General features: G+C 41.9%; 1 protein-coding gene across 1 annotated transcript in view; it reads right to left on the reverse strand.

Annotated features, from left to right (window-relative positions):
- Window positions 1-17,090, reverse strand: part of Ca5b (carbonic anhydrase 5B) — a 102,084-nt gene that overhangs the window by 27,357 nt on the left and 57,637 nt on the right. The window contains exon 9 of the mRNA XM_050160656.1: window positions 11,589-11,876. Coding sequence (XP_050016613.1) covers window positions 11,589-11,823 — 235 coding nt within the window. The 5' untranslated portion in view covers window positions 11,824-11,876. The remainder of the gene's footprint in view (window positions 1-11,588; window positions 11,877-17,090) is intronic.

Here is a 17,090-nt window from a genome sequence, read left to right on the forward strand (position 1 = left end):
TTTTTTTTTTTATCCTTTTTTTTTTTTTTTTTTTTTTTTTGAGATAGGGTTTCTCTGTGTAGCCCAAGCTGTCCTGGAACTCTCTCTGTAGGCCAGTCTGGCCTTGACTACCTGCCTCTGCCTCCCCAGTGATTAAAGATTAAAGATTAAAGGTATGTACCACTGGGGCTGGAGGGATAGCCCAGTGGTTAAGAGCACTCACTGACTGCTCTTCCAGAGGACCTGGGTTCAATTCCCAGCACCCACATGGCAGCTCACAACTGTCTGTAATTCCTATTCCAGGGGACTTAACACACCCAGGCAAAAACACCAATGTACATTAAAAAAAAAAATAAGTTAAAGGTGTGTACCGCTACTACTCGCCTTATTTTTTATTTTCGTATTTTAAATTTTTTTCTCCCCATTAATGCTACAGATCCTTTGTGTACATATTATGGCTTACAGTTTAGTGTTTTTATGGGATTCCTGAGTATATGAACAAGTGGATGTCTTCCTCTGCATCTGTGTCTTGTGTCGTTTCTTGGGCTCTTTTCCTTCTTTTTTTGTCCTATCTCAACATGTCAGTTTTTTTATCTACATATTTATTATACATTATTCCTTAGAAACCTGCCTCTTTTCTTAGACTACATAGGTATACATGGTGAGTTCTAGGACAGCCAGGGCTATATAGAGACTCTGACTAAAACATACAAAGAAAAACTAATAAAATAATAATAGAAAATTGTTTATTTTCTAATGAGAGACAGAAAGGGGGTGAATCTGGATCGAGGGGAGGCAGAGAGGAACTGGGAGGAGTAGAGGGAGGGGAAACAGTAATCAGGATATATTATATTTTAAAAAACTATTTTTTTGTGTTTGATTTTTGTTTTTTGTTTGAGACAGGATTCTCTGTGCAATCCTGGCTGTCCTGAAACTCACTCTGTAGAACTCACAGAGATCTCCCTGCTTCTGCTTCCCAAGTCCTGGCATTAAAAGCATGTGCCACTACCACCTGACAAAAACAATCTTTTTTTTTCCCCCTCTTTGCTGCAAACTGCATTGAGTGAGCTAGCCTGGGCAGTGCTGGAAAACTCATCTGGGCAGTGACGATAAGGGACAGCTGGTGACCTGACCAATCCAGCTACCAGCAGGGCCCAGAACCAGGGCTATGTGCTGCCCCCCCCCCCTCAACATCTGCCTCATCTATGAACTGTTAGGGCAGATAAAGGAGATGAACCTACAGATCTAAAACAGCAGTATCTCTATGACACAGGACAATAACAGGATATCTTAGAGGAGCCCCATTGGGAGTCCATCAACAGTGGCATAGCAGAAGCCAGAATCCTCAAGCCAGACTAATGACCTGTGTCAATGAACACTTGCAAGTAAAGATGAATGAACTAGGGGCTGGAGAGGTGGCCCCTAGTTAAGAGCACTGGCTGCTCTTCCAGCGCTTCTGAGTTCAATTCCCACACTCATGGTGGCTCACAACCATTCATAATGAAATGTGGTGCCCTCTTCTGGCCTGCAAGCATACATGCAGACATAACAAATAAATTTTTAAGAAAGAGAGGAATAAACTAAAGGACAAACTGTGTGACTCAATGGGCCACACTATAGCTTCCACAACAAGATTCTTGTCTCTCTTTTTTCCTTTTGTTTGTTTTGTTGTTGTTGTTTCTTTATTTTGTTTGGGTTTTGGTTTTTCTTTTAAATTTGGGTTTGTTTGGTGGGGAAGGGGATTGCAAGGGTAGATGCCAGGGGACAGATAACTGGGATTGGAATGCATGACGTGAAATCCGCAAAGAACCAATAAAAGTTAAAAAGTAAATTTTCAATAAAAAGGAAAAAAGTGAAGCACCAAGAATGGACAGAATCAAGGCCAACAAGAAAAAGAGGAAGGATTCCTGGTTTTCACCCAGGCGGCCCGGGTTCGACTCCCGGTATGGGAACCAAAAAAAAAAAAAAAAAAAGAAAAGAAAAAGAGGAAAAACACGGGGCAGCAGAGATGGCTCACTGGTTAAGAGCGCTTGCTACTCTTGCAGAGGATCTGAATTTGGTTCCTAGTACCCACACAGGGGTGGGGGCACAAGCACATAAATCCCTAACTCCAGGGAATCTGACCCCCCTTTCTGGCCTCTGCAAGTGGCTATACAGTCACATACACATACATATAAATATAAATAAAAAAATAAAGCCATAAAAAAGCAGGAGTAACACAGATGGACAGAAGTTAGCAGAAATGCCCTGCACATCTTCCCCTTCGCCGACTCCATGGGTTTGGTTAAGACAGCTGTGTTGTGAGCCAGGAAAATCTCCCCATGTATGTTGGTGTCATCCTTGTCCTCCTATTGACACAAAACCAGAATCTTGTCTAGGGTTCACTATCATCGAGAAGATATTTCACCAAGTCTTATCTTTTGTTTGCTTGATTTTCTTTTATCAAAAGTGTCCCGGCAGATATGGAGTCCTCCTGAGGGTGCTGACCAGTTGTTCTCAACAGGAGGAAGAATTCAGTCCCCTAAGAGACGTTTGAGTTTCCAGAAGATGTGAGACAAAACTGGCATAGGGTTCTGCTGCCCCCTACTGGATAAGGACCAGAGATGCTGCTAAACACCCTTCCCTGCACAGGACGGACAGGCTCCGCAAAGCAAGAATTATCCTACGGGAAATGTCCCTGGTGCCAAAGATTCCTGGCCCAAGGCAACCTATCTTGCACCTCTGACATCCTCAGATGTCAATAACCTGAGAAGTCATAAAGTTAAAAAGCCAACAAGTCCAGCCTGGTCTGCAGAGCAAGTTCCAGGATAGCTGGGGCTTGAAACCAGAGTTCCGGAGAAACCGTGTCTCAAAAAACAAAAACAAAACAAAAGCCGAAGCCAAAACCAAACCAAACTAAAACCAAACCCAAACCATCAAACAAAGCCTAGGAGGTGAGGGTCCTGTGAAGATCATGGAAGAACTGGAATGCCAGTTATCAGGTCCCTAAGACAATGTCCTCAGTCACCTTTAATTGTTCAACCTTTCATTCAGAAAATGGAAACTATAAATTCTCACATCCATGCAAGCAAGCGGTAGCCCAGGAAAACCAGGCTGGGCCTACTCCTTCAACTGCCCTTTTACGATTATAATGCCAGACTCAGCTGATAACTTCTGCTTTGCAAGTTCAGCTTCCATCAGACTTCATCTGACCCTATTCTCCTCCCCTTTTACTGCTCTAGACCACCGAGAGTGGGAAGTCCTGCTCATTGTCCTCTTAGACAGCTTTTGGTCAAGCGCGTGTTTTCAAAAGATACACTCATAGTTTTCATCCCCCTCTCTCCCTTTCTTTCTCCTTCGAAACTAAAAGCAAATGGGGATAATTTACTGGTACTTGCTGATTTCCCTTGAAATAGGAAGATTATGCTGCATGCTAAGAGGTTTTTTATCTTCACATATTTCTTATAGAAAATAAAACAGCAATGATTGTGTCAAATGCAGTTCAACTTCATAGGATTTGTAATTACTATGGTGTTAGCTCAGTGGTAGAATGTTCATCTCCCAGGCTTGATACTGTAGGTTCAAAGCCCAGAACTCTCTCTCTCTCTCTCTCTCTCTCTCTCTCTCTCTCTCTCTCTCTCTCTCTCTCTCTCTCTCTCTCTCTGTGTGTGTGTGTTCTGCAGCTGATAAACATCAACACTTACTTTTTTTAAGATCTTGTCTTAGTTAGGGTTTCTATTGCTGTGAAGAGACACCATGACCACAGTAACCCTTATAAAAGAAAACATTTAATTGGGGCTGGCTGGCTGGGTCAGAGGTTTAGTTCATTATCACCACGTCAGGAAACCTGGCAGTGTGCAGGCAGATGTGGTGCTGGAGGAGCCGAGAGTTCTACATTTTGATCTGCAGGCAGCAGAAGGAGACTGCCACTCTAGGCATAGCTTGAGCATACGAGACCTAAAAGCCCACCTCCACGGTGACACACTCCCTCCAGCAAGGCCACACCTCCTAACAGTGCCACTCCCTATGGGCCAAGCACTCAAACACATAAGTCTATGGGGGCCATTCCTATTCAAGTCATCACAGATTTATTTGTTTAATTTTTATACATATGGTTGTTTTGCCTTCATGGTTGTGTACTACATGCATCTCTTCAGACCCTCAAACTTTTAGATTCCATGTGGACCATACATTTGGCCTCAATTCTGATTCCTGTAGCTTTGGTGTGGTGTGGGCTCTGGCACTGTTTTAGTTGCTGTGGGCTCCTATAACAGAATATCATAGAAGGGGGGGGCTTATAAACACAGCAAATACATGCTTTCTCACAGTTCGAAGGGTTAGAAAGCCCAACAGAAAGCACCCGCAGATGTGGTGTCTGTTGAAGGCTACTTTCTGTCTTCCTGGTGTCATCTCACTCTGGGCTTCATAAAAGGGCACTCATCCCATTCATGAGGGCAGAGTCCTCTTCAGCTCATTGCCTCCCAAAGGCCACATCGCCTACATCATCATCTATGGAATGGCAAGAATTCAACATACAAGTTTAAGGGAGATGCACTCAGGTCGCTGCAATCAGCTAGTTCTCCAGCCTGAAGAGTATTGCTAGTTCAGCCTTTGAAACATGAGAAGCACACTCATGCCTTAGCCCCTTTGTTCCTTCTACAAAAACTAATCCTTCCATTCAGCTCAAGGAATGACTCCCATTATCTTTAGGCCTTGGGCTTAACTGTTCCCTCCTTAGCAAAGTTTCCTCTAGTTCTCATCCCATATCTTTTTTATAAAAACAAGGTTTCACTATGTATCTCTCTGGCTATCATGGAACTCACGATGTATCACAGACCAGGCTGGCCTCAAACTCACAGCGACCCACCTGCCTCTGCCTCTGCCTCCCCAGTGCTGGGATTAAAGGCATGAGCCACAATACCCAGTCATGTTTTAATCACAACATTGACTTGCCTTCCAATCTTTATTCACGGGGATAGTTAGCATTGTTTGCTTAACTATCTGCCTCTTCCGCTATTCTGCAAGCCAACCTGGCTTTCAATCAGTAGTTGTGGCTCAAATTAATAAGAGAAAGAGCAGTATGAAGGTCATGAAGGTGGCACTCTCATGGATGGAATTAATTATTCATAGCCTGAATAAAGAGGACGACAACAGACAGCTATGGTGGACACAGGAAAGCTCACAAGGTCTCAACCCTAGGCAACTGGGCTGGAGAGATGGCTCAGAGGTTAAGAGCACTGACTGCTCTTCCAGAGGTCCTGAGTTCAATTCCCAGCAACCACATGGTGGGTCACAGCCATCTATAACGAGATCTGGTGTCCTCTTCTGGCATGCAAGCATACGTGGAAGGAATGTTGTATACATAATAAATAAATAAATCTTTAAAAAGAGATACAGGCAACTAAGGAACCCTGAGAGTGGGAGAAATTGTTTTCCTCAGGAAAGAGCATACCAAGTGATTTTCCAATACCAGATGGTCATCCTGAAAACATACACACAAGTAACATAATACAGACTGAGTCGGTTGTACTTACATATTTAGAAATATACATATGACCATGAATTTGAAAAATAGCGAGGAATATATGGGAGAATTTGGAGGGATGAGGCAAGGAGGAAATGATGTAATTATTATCTCAAATCCAGACATGAGTTTTTAGGAATTTTTATAGTTTCCTAAAGAACACCATTAGTACCTTGATGGACAGTCATTAACTATAATTTGCTTTGGATAATATGGATGTTTTTGCAATAGTAATTCTCCCAATCCATGAAATTAAAAGGAATTTTCATTTAAAAAAATTAAAGGTGGTGGTGGGGTGTTACAGCTGTTGCCCAGAAAGAAAGCAGTCCTGGCACAAGTTGTTGGAACCTTCTGAAGCAAGGTCTGAAATAAACCCAGAGTATTAAAAAAAAAAAAAACCAAAAACATGAGAAAGGAGATTATAAATTATTGACATCAAACCTACATGGAACTTATACTAAAGGGACAGGGCTACCGGAAGCACACAAAACTTTGAGACAGGAAGACAGCCTGTGAAGAGATCCAAATCTCTTCCCTTCTCCCAACTCTCCTAGCTTCTGTCCTTAGGCTCTTTATGATTAAATTTAGAATAGCTCCAGTTATTGCCCTGGTTCCTCTTTGTAACTGAGTTTTTGGTATGATACCCACTTAGCTCACGCAGCTAGTGTACACTGAGATGTGCTATAAATCAATGACCGTAGGGTCTTTGAAAGCTAAGCACAAAATCATGCAAAAATTCATTTATAGTTTAATAGTGATTTTATGTTAGAAATACAATATTTTTGATATATTAGGTTAACTAAAAACAGTAAAAGAATTAACTTATCTATTGATTTGTACTTTTAAATTATTTATTATTTATTGAATGTATATGGATGCTTTCACTGCATATGTGTCTGTTTTGCCTACACATATGTCTGTGCACCATGTGTGTGCCTGGTACCTGCATATACCTGAAGAAAAGGTTAGATGCCCTGGACTACAGTTATAGATGGTTGTGTGCCACCATGCTGGTGTTGGGAATCGAACCTAGACCCTCTAGAAGAGCAAACAGCCAACAGTCTTAACCACTGAACCATCCTTCTAGCTTTTATTTGAATGAAGTCATTTGAAAACACAGAATTACCTATATGTCTCATATTTCTGGCTCATGTTGCACATCTATTGAATAGCAGTATTTATGAATGATCCTTAGAGTAATTATATGTTAAAGACATCAACACCCAGAATATACTGGATTAAATAAAACATATCACAAAAAATAATCAGTTTCCTTTCCCTTTCCTAACCCATTAGAAAACAGAGAATGATCCTTGTGGCTTCTCCCCTACCTGCCGGGCAGCGCTGCTCTCCATCCTCACTGGCTTTCTAGCCTGTCTTTGTCATGGGGGCTGTGCTTTTCCTACAGAACCAAAGACCATCTTCTTAGGCTTTGGCCTTATGCAGGGATACAAGGCTCTCTCTTTAAGGCGCTACTGCAGGGATACAGAGGCTCTCCTTAAGGCACTACTAACAGTCATAGAAGTACAGGTTGACTTGCTGGACTATCAGGGTTGTGGAGAAAACTGATAACTAATCACCTGCCATTATTAGGACAGGGAAGAAAGCCCCCATTTTCTATGCTTAGCTCCAGGGCCTCTTGTTAGTCCTGGGGAGCTGAAGATAAGCCCAAGATCACCAAGAGATTCCAAGGAGCTCTCAATCTCAAATCCAGTTTGAAGTATCCGGGGCCTATATCACCCAGGATTTATCAGTGAATTTTTGTTTGGTTTGTTTTTGAGCCAGGGTCTCACTACGTAACTCAGGCTTGCCTGGATTCATAATCCTTTAGATTTCTGAATGCTTGTGTTAAAATTACAAGTGTGAGCCATTATGTCAAACTTTAAATGGACTGGAGAGAAGGCTCCATACTCAAGCAAATTTGCTATTTTTTTTACTTAAACTATTTTAATTTTAATTACTTTTTTAATATACTAAAATATTTAATGACTTTAACACAGAATTGATGTGTATATTGAAATATAGACATTTCCCTCAACAACTCAAGGTAAGTAGTTTATTTAAACTATTTTAATTTTAATGACTTTTTTTACAGTTACAAGATATAGTCAGGAATATGTATCATCCCATATACATAACACACATTTGATCCCATACAGGTCTGCCAGGTCCTCTAGCACAAGGTAATGTAGTGTAGAAATCAATCAATTATTGATGGGAAATGTGCTAAAGGCCTCAGAATTTCATTTAAAAAATCATGTCAATACGCTATTCTTGCAGAGGACTCAAGCATGGTTCTAAGCACCAACATTTGGCAACTCACAATCACCTGTAACTCCAGCTTCAGCAGATCTGATTCCATCTTTTGGCCTCAGAGGGCAGCCACACATGTGGCACGAATACGCATGTACACATAAACAAAAATAATCAAAATAAAGGTAAAAAGCAAACCCTTAAATTTGTTTATTAATTTATTTTTGTCTATTCAATATGTATGTTTGTTGATTCTGGGGTTATTAGAACCAGCTTTGGCCACCCAGCAAAACAAAAATTTTTAACAGAACTGAATTTTATCAAAAGACATTTTAAACATAGATGATTACATTTTTGGGGGGAGGTCAGAGTCTTGCTATGTAGCCCTGGCTGTCCTGGAACTCTCACTACATACACAAGGCTGGCCTTGAACTCCTACTGATTCAGCGCCTCTGCCTCCTGAGTGCTGGAATTAAAGTCATGTACCACTACTCCTGGTTCAACATAGATTTTTAAGCACAGAAAAAATAAGGAAATAATAAAACATACTCAAGTGTAAGTACGAATTTCTTACAGGAGAGTCACCTAAATAACCCCCTCAGATTAATTTACTTATTTAATTATTTTTATTCATGTATCTGTGTCTATGTCTGACATGTGTTGTTTGTGTGGGCCTTAGGAGGCCAGAAGAGGGTGTCAGGTCCTCTGGAGACAGAGTTATAGGTAGATGTGAGCCCCCCAACATAGGTGCTAGTCCTCTGCAAGAGCAGCAAGAGCCCTTAAGTGCTGAGCAATCTCTCCAGCCCCCCTAAGCAAGCTTCATAAATGTTGTTGTCCACGCTCTGTGTTCTTCAAAACTAAGTAGAGAAGTAATAGAACAACGTTGTAAAAACCCCATACAGGAATGCTCAGCAGAATTTCTTCTGAAGATGGAAACGTCCAGCATGATAATTATTAGGCACACATGGTTATAAAATCTTAAGGAATTTAAATTGAGTTGTAAATACACGAGACTAGTGACTACATTTTTTCCTTTCCCCGTTTGTCTTTTATTTCTTTTCTTTTGTTCTTAGCTTTGTAGTTTCATATTTTTAGTGGCTGTATTTCATACAATGCAGTTCAATAATTCCAATGTTTCTCTTCCTTATATAAAAAAGAAGCCAAGTATGTTGATGAACAGATATAATCCCAGCACTCAAGAAATGAAGACCAAAGTAAGGTTTAAAGGCAGCCTCAGCTACAAAGCAATTTTGAGGCCAGCCTGTGCTGCATAAAACCCTGTCTCAAAAAAAAAAACCAGCAAACAAATAAATGTAGGAAAATCCAGGGCATTAAAAATGGTACAAATTTGTTATTACATACAATGCATCATTGATGTAATTACAAATTTGTACCATTTTATTCTCCATCATCTTCTTTATAACTTTCATTAAATTAAAAATTACTAAATCATCAAATTCATTTTCCTATGTTTTAAGATATTATGCCTAATTTTTTTAATGAAACAATTAGGCTAAATGGTACTCTGAGTGAAAGTGATTTTGTTTTCATCTTGGGTAATGGGCATATAGCTTATTAAGTCCTCAAGAGTTACTAACTGCATCTGGGGAAAACAGCAAACAGTAATTTGAATAGACAGCCCATGATTACTGAACAGAGAAAAAAGGTGGAAGGCAATTAGCACAATGCTTCTGAATTTGCCACAATCTCCTACTTCCCTTTTATTCCGTGTTCTGCTTTATGTTACCTTAAAATGGCCAGATTTGAAAGCTGGATATAGCGGTGCATGACTGAATATTGGCACTCCTGGTGACTAAGACAGGAAGAAGATCAAGATTTCAAGGCCATCCTGGGCTACGTAGTGAGCTGGAAGTCAGCATGTGTTACACTAGACCAGACAAACAACACATAAAATGGTCATATTTGAAGATTTGAGATAGCACCCAACCTATGACGATGACACAGACGACGAAGATAAGAATGGTCACGATGGGGTCTAGAGAAGTGGCTCCAGGATCAAAGAGCAGACGTTGCTCTTGCACAGGAACTGGGTTTGCTTCCCAGCACATGGTGGTTCACGACCATGTGTAACTCTGGTTCCTTCTTCTGACCTCCAAAGACATTCCCCTACATGCATGCGCTGCGCAGACACACATGCGGGCAAGACACATCCAAATAAAATGAACAAATCTTTTAAAAAAGGAACGCGCATGATCCTAAAAGAAGCTTGCCAGAACTGAATGGCTAGGCATTGCCAACCTCTTGTGTCCGTCTAGGCGGCCTTCCGTGGGGCTCCGAGCTGTCAGAAACAATGAGTGTGGTCTTTACAATTCACAGTTAAGCAGGGGAAGGACGGCCTGCAGAGGAGGAAATTTGCTCACGGGGGCAACAAAGACCATAACATTCTCCTGCCTGAAAACAGTCTGGGGCAGTGTTACATGCCAAGAGCCAAAGAAACGGAAAATGTGCCCCATTCCCCCCCCCACACACACACCAACTTAGAAAGAAGAACATTAACTTCTCATTTATTAAGATGCATGAGAAAATTATTCAAGGTAAATCGACCTTCTCTGCCACTTCTGCCTGCCGAACGCTGGCCTAATACCAGGCAGACAGGATAGTAGATGGTTAACTTTCAACCTACGGCTACAACAAAAAAGAGGAAAACTTTAGTAGCCGGATCAATATGACTAATTGTTTCCATCTTAGGCCTTCGACCACAAAGTACCAGAATTCATAGTAAGCCAGTCTGGATAGGATGTGGGCATGCTTGTAGGAAGCCACACCCAACAACCAGAAATTTCTTATGACTCAGGCCAATTTCTTTTATTAAGAAGACACCCAGTGCTGAAGGCAAGTAAGGAACTTACAGTTAAAATAGATTTGTGGAGCAGTTTCAGAATCCTGGGCTTAAGCTAGATTAACACCATTTTGGCAAGCATTATCTTCTTTGCCCATCTTTTAATTATATATATATATATATATGTATATATATAATTACATATATATGTATGTTCAGGGAGAAACCTAGATCTCAGCGCAGGCCAACATTCAAAAAGTCTGTGTGAGGCTTTTTTTTTTTTGATAGTGAAAATTTTCTCTTTAGTGCTATACTTAGCTACTTCATCTGCCCATAAACACAAGTGCACACACCATCTTTCCTCATTATCTCAGTGGTTCTTAACCAGGGGGCAGTTTTGTTCCCTAGAACTCACTGGAAAATGTCTACAGACACTTGTGGTTCTTCTAACTGGGGTGGGGGTGGGTTGCGACTAGGATCAAGGGAGTAAACACACTCCCTCACAGCCCTGCACCCAGGCCAGGGGGGAAGAAGCCCTGCAACACCATAGCATGGGCAATAACGTGTGCCTCCAAGGGAGCCACAGGGCATTGAAAGACCATCTGCTACCTCATTTGAGCTCACGTGTTTACAGCAGAGCGCATGCTGGCAAGCTGGTCCGCTAGAATTAACTCTGGGATTTCTAACTCCAGACAGAATATTTCGTTCGTTCAGAGCACGAAGACAATGACCCACTTGCAAAACTTAATATGCAAATTCTATAAATGTAAGACCCATTGCAACAGTTTGCAGTCTGTGTGTCAACCTTAGTTTTTTTTTTTAAAAAAAAAAAAAACAGTAAGAGCTCAGCCTTCAAGACATCTCAAATTTTCATAGCCCTGTCTACTTTCAGCGTGACATCATTTAGCATAAAGATCTAAAAGAACTTTCCATGTCTGCTGTCATTACAGTCATGTTCACAGGTTTGGTTTGGTTTTTTGAGACAGGGTTTCTCTGTGTAGCCTTGGCTATCCTGGAACTCACTCTGTAGACCAGGCAAAGGTGTGCGCCAACATCGCCGGGCATGTTCATAGTTCTTAAGGTGTGTAAATTTCGTTTTTTTTTTTCCTGCCGACCTTTTTACTCTTAAAGGACTGGAGTACTCACAGGCTCGGTTCCGGGTTCTGTAAGTGCAGGTATAGAGACTGCAGGACCTCCGTGGCGTAGACCTCGGAACCTGGAACCTTCTCCACAGCAATGTACACGGAGATGCGTGCAGAATCACTCTCAGGTGATTCATCAGCGGCATCGTCAGCTTGGAATCTCCAGCAGTGGCTACACGCCTCGAGAGAGCCTAGAAACCTGCAGGACGGAGGAAGGAAAGCTATACACCACAGGGAGTGGAAAGCCCGAGGACAGCTCTGAGAGGAACGAGAGGACCGCTGGAAAGCTGTTCCCACCCCGATGTGGGGGTGGGGCGAATGGGAGGCAAGAGTTGATTCACTCCTGTTTTTCAAACTGAGTGCCTTGGTGGTATGCAGGGTTCAGAGGACTGACTCAGAGTTTGGCCATTCCCTCCGAGTTGGCAGACATTAGAGGCCCAGAGGAAAGATTCTCCTTCACACACATAAATAAAGACTGTGGTACCTACCATTTCTCAAAATTAAAAGGAAGTCTATTCCCTCAAATCCTAATTACTTACCCAGTATGGTATTTATATGCAGGAAGAAGTCAACGATTAATACTCCTTTCAGGCAGTCTGAATTTGTTTTTTAAAATTGTTTCTGGCTTGCTTAAAAAAAAAAAAAAAAACAAACAACAAAAAAACAGCACATACATCCTGCCAAAACAGCTCTGGCTGTTTTGAAATCTAAGTTTAAGTTTATCTATGGCTCTTGCCAGTTTTTAGTGTAACACTGGCTCGGGAACACAGACAAAATGAACAACAGTAAGTCTTCAACCTTGTCTCTACCACACACAGTCACAGTGACAGGCTCCGAAGCAATGCTTTCCGAGGTATTCACCAGAGTCCTCCGTTTATGGCACCTGAACTCTGAACATTTCCCTTCCAGTGGTCCCTCACCCCTGCTCCACTATTGCTTCACCAACTTCTCCTGAAGACTCCTTCTTATCCCTGTAGCAGACAAGTTCTGAAAATAAAACAAGCAAACAAGTTGCTTAAAGCCCAAACATATTCCTAAAACTATTCTCCTGCCTTCTGCACCTGGCTAATCACGGCTTATCACTTATGTGACTGACCACAGAGCCACTTCCTTAAAGGCTCCCCGGCGAACACTCACCGGGTTAGCCTAACCCCCTCTTGGTGCTTATCATAGTTGAAGTGAGCAGTTGATCAGAGATGCAGTTGCAGCTCCGTTCTCCCCGGAACCTCAGCTCCCTAGGGGGAGCACCTGTGTCTCTCTCAGACATAGCTGCATTTCTTAGGGGCCAGGCCTTAAGAAAACATGCGTTTGGGGACAGGAGAGATGGGTCAGCAGTTAACAGCACCGGTTGCTCTCCTGGAGGACCAGAGTTTGATTCCCAGAACCCATATGGTGGCTCACAACCATCTGTAACTCCAGTTCCGGGGAATCCAAAGCCCTCTTACTGGGCTCCCTAGACACTACATGCACATAATGTACAGACATACGCGCAGACAAAATACCTGCACACACACAGTTTAACAAAAATAAAGCATGAGATTGAGGACCTGAGCGGGTTTCTTTGTGGTGGGGAATTGTAGATCCTAATGGTTTTTTTTTGTTTGTTTGTTTGTTTGTTTTTCGAAACAGGGTTTCTCTGTATGGCTTTGGTGCCTGTCCTGAAACTTGTTCTGTAGGCCAGCCTGGTCTTGAACTCACAGAGATCCGCCTGCCTCTGCCTCCCGAGTGCTGGGATTAAAGGCGTGCGCCACCACCACTACCTGGCTTTAGGTTTTAATTTTAAGAGCTGAGAATTGTGGCATGGCAGCCAGCATGTATTGGAACCGTAGTAAGGGTCTTTCCTAGTGTTACTTTATTTCATTTGTTGCAGCAGTACATACCCCAAGGTCTCAAGAATGCCAGGCAAGTGCTTTGGCACAGAGTTATGCCCTCAGACCACGTGGCTTGTCTATATTTTTGATATACCTTTTCCCAGAAGCATCTCCTGTCTCTTCTGATAGAACCTAAAAGATCCCGATCGAAATTAGAAGCTACCAGAGTATCATTCCTGTCTAGGCACTCAAGGGTGGGAATTCTCCCAACATTTTGTCGCTGTTTCAATGTTTATTATAATTTCCTTTGTTCCAGATACTATTGTTGGCTACTATGATTCTAAGGAGGGACAAAAGTCACTAAAACAATCTTGATTCATGCTATATGTTATGCTGCTAGAGGGAAAGAAACCTGTTTCATCTCTGTTGCTGTCTATTTCAGCTTACACTGCCAGAGTCTAGTCCATCACTGAGGGGACTCAGGGCAGGAAGTCAAACATGAGCTCGAAGCAGATAGTATGGAAGAATGCCGCCTGACGGCTTGCTCTGGCTCAAGCTCGGCTAGCTTCCTTAGATAGCCCGGGACTACCTGCGCAGGGAATGGTTCTGCCCACGGTCGGCTGGATCCTCTGGAATCAATTTATAGCCAAGACACAGGGACAGACACAACTTGATAAAGATACGTGAGACTCACTTCTCAGGTGATCCTAGTCTGTGTCACATTGACGGGACATGCTAAGTAGAGCAAACACATATAAAGTTCCATGTTATTTAATCATTCGATCACCACTACTGATTAAACAAGAAAATACGCCATTAGGACATGTTTGTGTCAAATAAGGAAATTGGGGTGAACAAATACATTTTTTTAAAAGGAAACGGCCCTTCAGATCTCCTTCAAATGCCAGATCTGAGAATGGTATGACGTGTGAAACATCTGTTCGGCCCTGAGTATTTTGAAGATTGAAAAATATTGATCAAAGCCAGGGTAGTGCTTCGTGTCTATGACTCCCAACACTTTGGAAACGGAGGCAGGAGGATCAGAAATTCAAAACCTGGACTACAAGAGACCCTATCTCAAAAAGGGGTGTGGGGGAGCTCTAGGTAGCCCAGGGGATGAAAGTGCTTGCCATACAAGCCTGGGGACCTGAGTTAGGATCCCTGGAACCCATGGTGGAAAGACCAAACTGCATTCCAGAAAGTTGGACAACTTGTTCTCTCACCCTGACACATGTGCGCACACACACTCAGGCATTACAGTAATAATAAATAAGGATGTAAAATAATCTTGCTCAGAATGACTACCAAAGCCCAACCTAACATCAGCTGCATGTCACAGCTGAAACAGAGTGTGTGTGTGGGGGGGGGGGCTTCTCAGCTACTGTAAAATAAAATGCACTGTCTTATATAAAGACACGAAAGCACATGCAGTACTGACATTAGGAAACTAGAGAAACAGAAGGCAGACTGCTGGTTGCTAGGGTGTAAGTGAAAGGGACAACAGCAACTGGCCACTTACTAGGAAGAAGGCTTTTTTTTTTTTTTTTTTTTTGAGGTGATGGAAGATTTTGGAACTAAATAGAGGGGGCAGTTATACAAAACTGTGAACATTCTAAATGAAACTGCAATTTTCACTTTAAAAAGTTAGCTTTATTTCGTGTGGCTTTTTACCTTAACAATTGTATCTTATAAAGCACAGAAACAGACCTCAACATAAAGCCAGCCACACTGAACCTTATAGAAGAGAAAGTGGGAAGTATACTTGAACGCATTGGCACAGGAGACCACTTCCTAAATATAACCCCAGCAGCACAGACACTGAGAGAAACAATTAATAAATGGGACCTCCTGAAATTGAAAAGCTTCTGTAAAGCAAAGGACACAGTCAAAAAGACAAAATGACAGCCTACAGAATGGGAAAAGATCTTCATTAACCCCACATCAGACAGAGGTCTGATCTCCAAAATATACAAAAAACTCAAGAAATTGGACACCAAAAGATCACATAATCCAATAAAAAATGAAGTACAAACCTAAACAGAGAACTCTCAACAGAAGAATCTAAAATGGCTGAAAGACACTTGAGGAAATGTTCAACATCCTTAGTCTTCAGAGAAATGCAAATCAAAACAACTCTGAGATTCCATCTTACACCTGTAAGAATGACCAAGATCAAAAACACTGATGACAACTTATGCTGGAGAAGTTGTGGGGTAAAGGGAACACTTCTTTCTGCATTGCTGGTGGGAATGCAAGCTGGTACAACCCCTTTGGATGTCAGTGTGGCGATTTCTCAGAAAATTAGGAAACAGCCTTCCTCAAGACCCAATAATACCATTTTGGGGTATATATCCAAAGGATGCTCAATCGTGTCATAAGGACATGTGTTCAACTATGTTCATAGCAGGTTTGTTTGCCATAGCCAGAACCTGGAAACAACCTAAATGCCCCTCGATCAAAGAATGGAGAAGAAAAATGTGTTACATTTACACAATGGAGTACTACACAGCAGAAAAAAATAACGACGGCTTGAATTTTGCAGGAAAATGGATGGAGCTAGAAAACATTATTTGGAGTGAGGTAACCCAGACACAGAAAGACAATTATCACATGTACTCACTCATAGGTGATTTTCAAACACAAAGCAAAGAAAACCAGCCTACAAACCACAATCCCAGAGAACTTAGACAACAATGAGGACACTAAGAGAGACTTATATAGATCTAATCTACAGGGGAAGTAGAAAAAGACAAGATCTCCTCGTAAATTGGGAGCATGGGGACCTTGGGGGAGGGTTGAAGGGGGGAGGGAAGAGGCAGGGAGGGGAGCAGAGAAAAATGTAGAGCTCAATAAATATCAATAAAAAAATAAAATAAAAAAAGACACAAAACTATATTTACAGAGTACTTTATGATATTTCAGTACATGTGCACCTTATGTCACTGTATAAAAGACAAGCATCTTCAGATTTGGTTTCTGAGGAGATCATGGACTCATTGTCCACAGATATTGAGGGATGGCTGTATAGTGAAAAATAGTGTCTGAATACCAGCTATGTGCTGTACAGTTGTAGAACACACCTTTAATCCCAGCACTTGGGAGACAGATGCAAGTGGATCTCTGTAAGTTTGAGGCCAGCCTGGCTACAAAGCAAGTTCTAGGACAGCCAGGGCTACACACACAAAGAAACCTCAGTCTTGAAAAACCAAAACAAAGCCCGGCAGTGGTGGCACACACCTTTAATCCCAGCACTTGGGAGAAGGAAGGTGGATCTCTGTGAGTTTGAGACCAGTTTGGTCTACAGAGAGAGTCCCAGGACAGGCTCCAAAGCTACAGAGAAACCCTGTCTCAAACCCCCTCCCCCCAAGGGAAAAAAAAAACCAAACAAATAAAAAAAAACCAACCCAACAACAACAGAAAAAAGCTATGTATTCAGCATTTCATTTCAACAATTATCTACCCATTAATAATCATGTTTTCATTAATACCCCTGCTTCCCCTCCTTAAGTAATTTTGAAGATTTGTTTGCTTGTTTATTTTGTGTGTGTGTGTGTGTGTGTGTGTGTGTGTGTGTGTGTGTTGGGCTTTTTTCCTCTTCTTTT

The sequence above is a fragment of the Alexandromys fortis genome, unplaced genomic scaffold, assembly GCF_014885135.2.
Source record: "Alexandromys fortis isolate MF-2015 unplaced genomic scaffold, M_Fortis_MF-2015_v1.1 scaffold_120, whole genome shotgun sequence".
Lineage (NCBI taxonomy): Eukaryota > Metazoa > Chordata > Mammalia > Rodentia > Cricetidae > Alexandromys > Alexandromys fortis.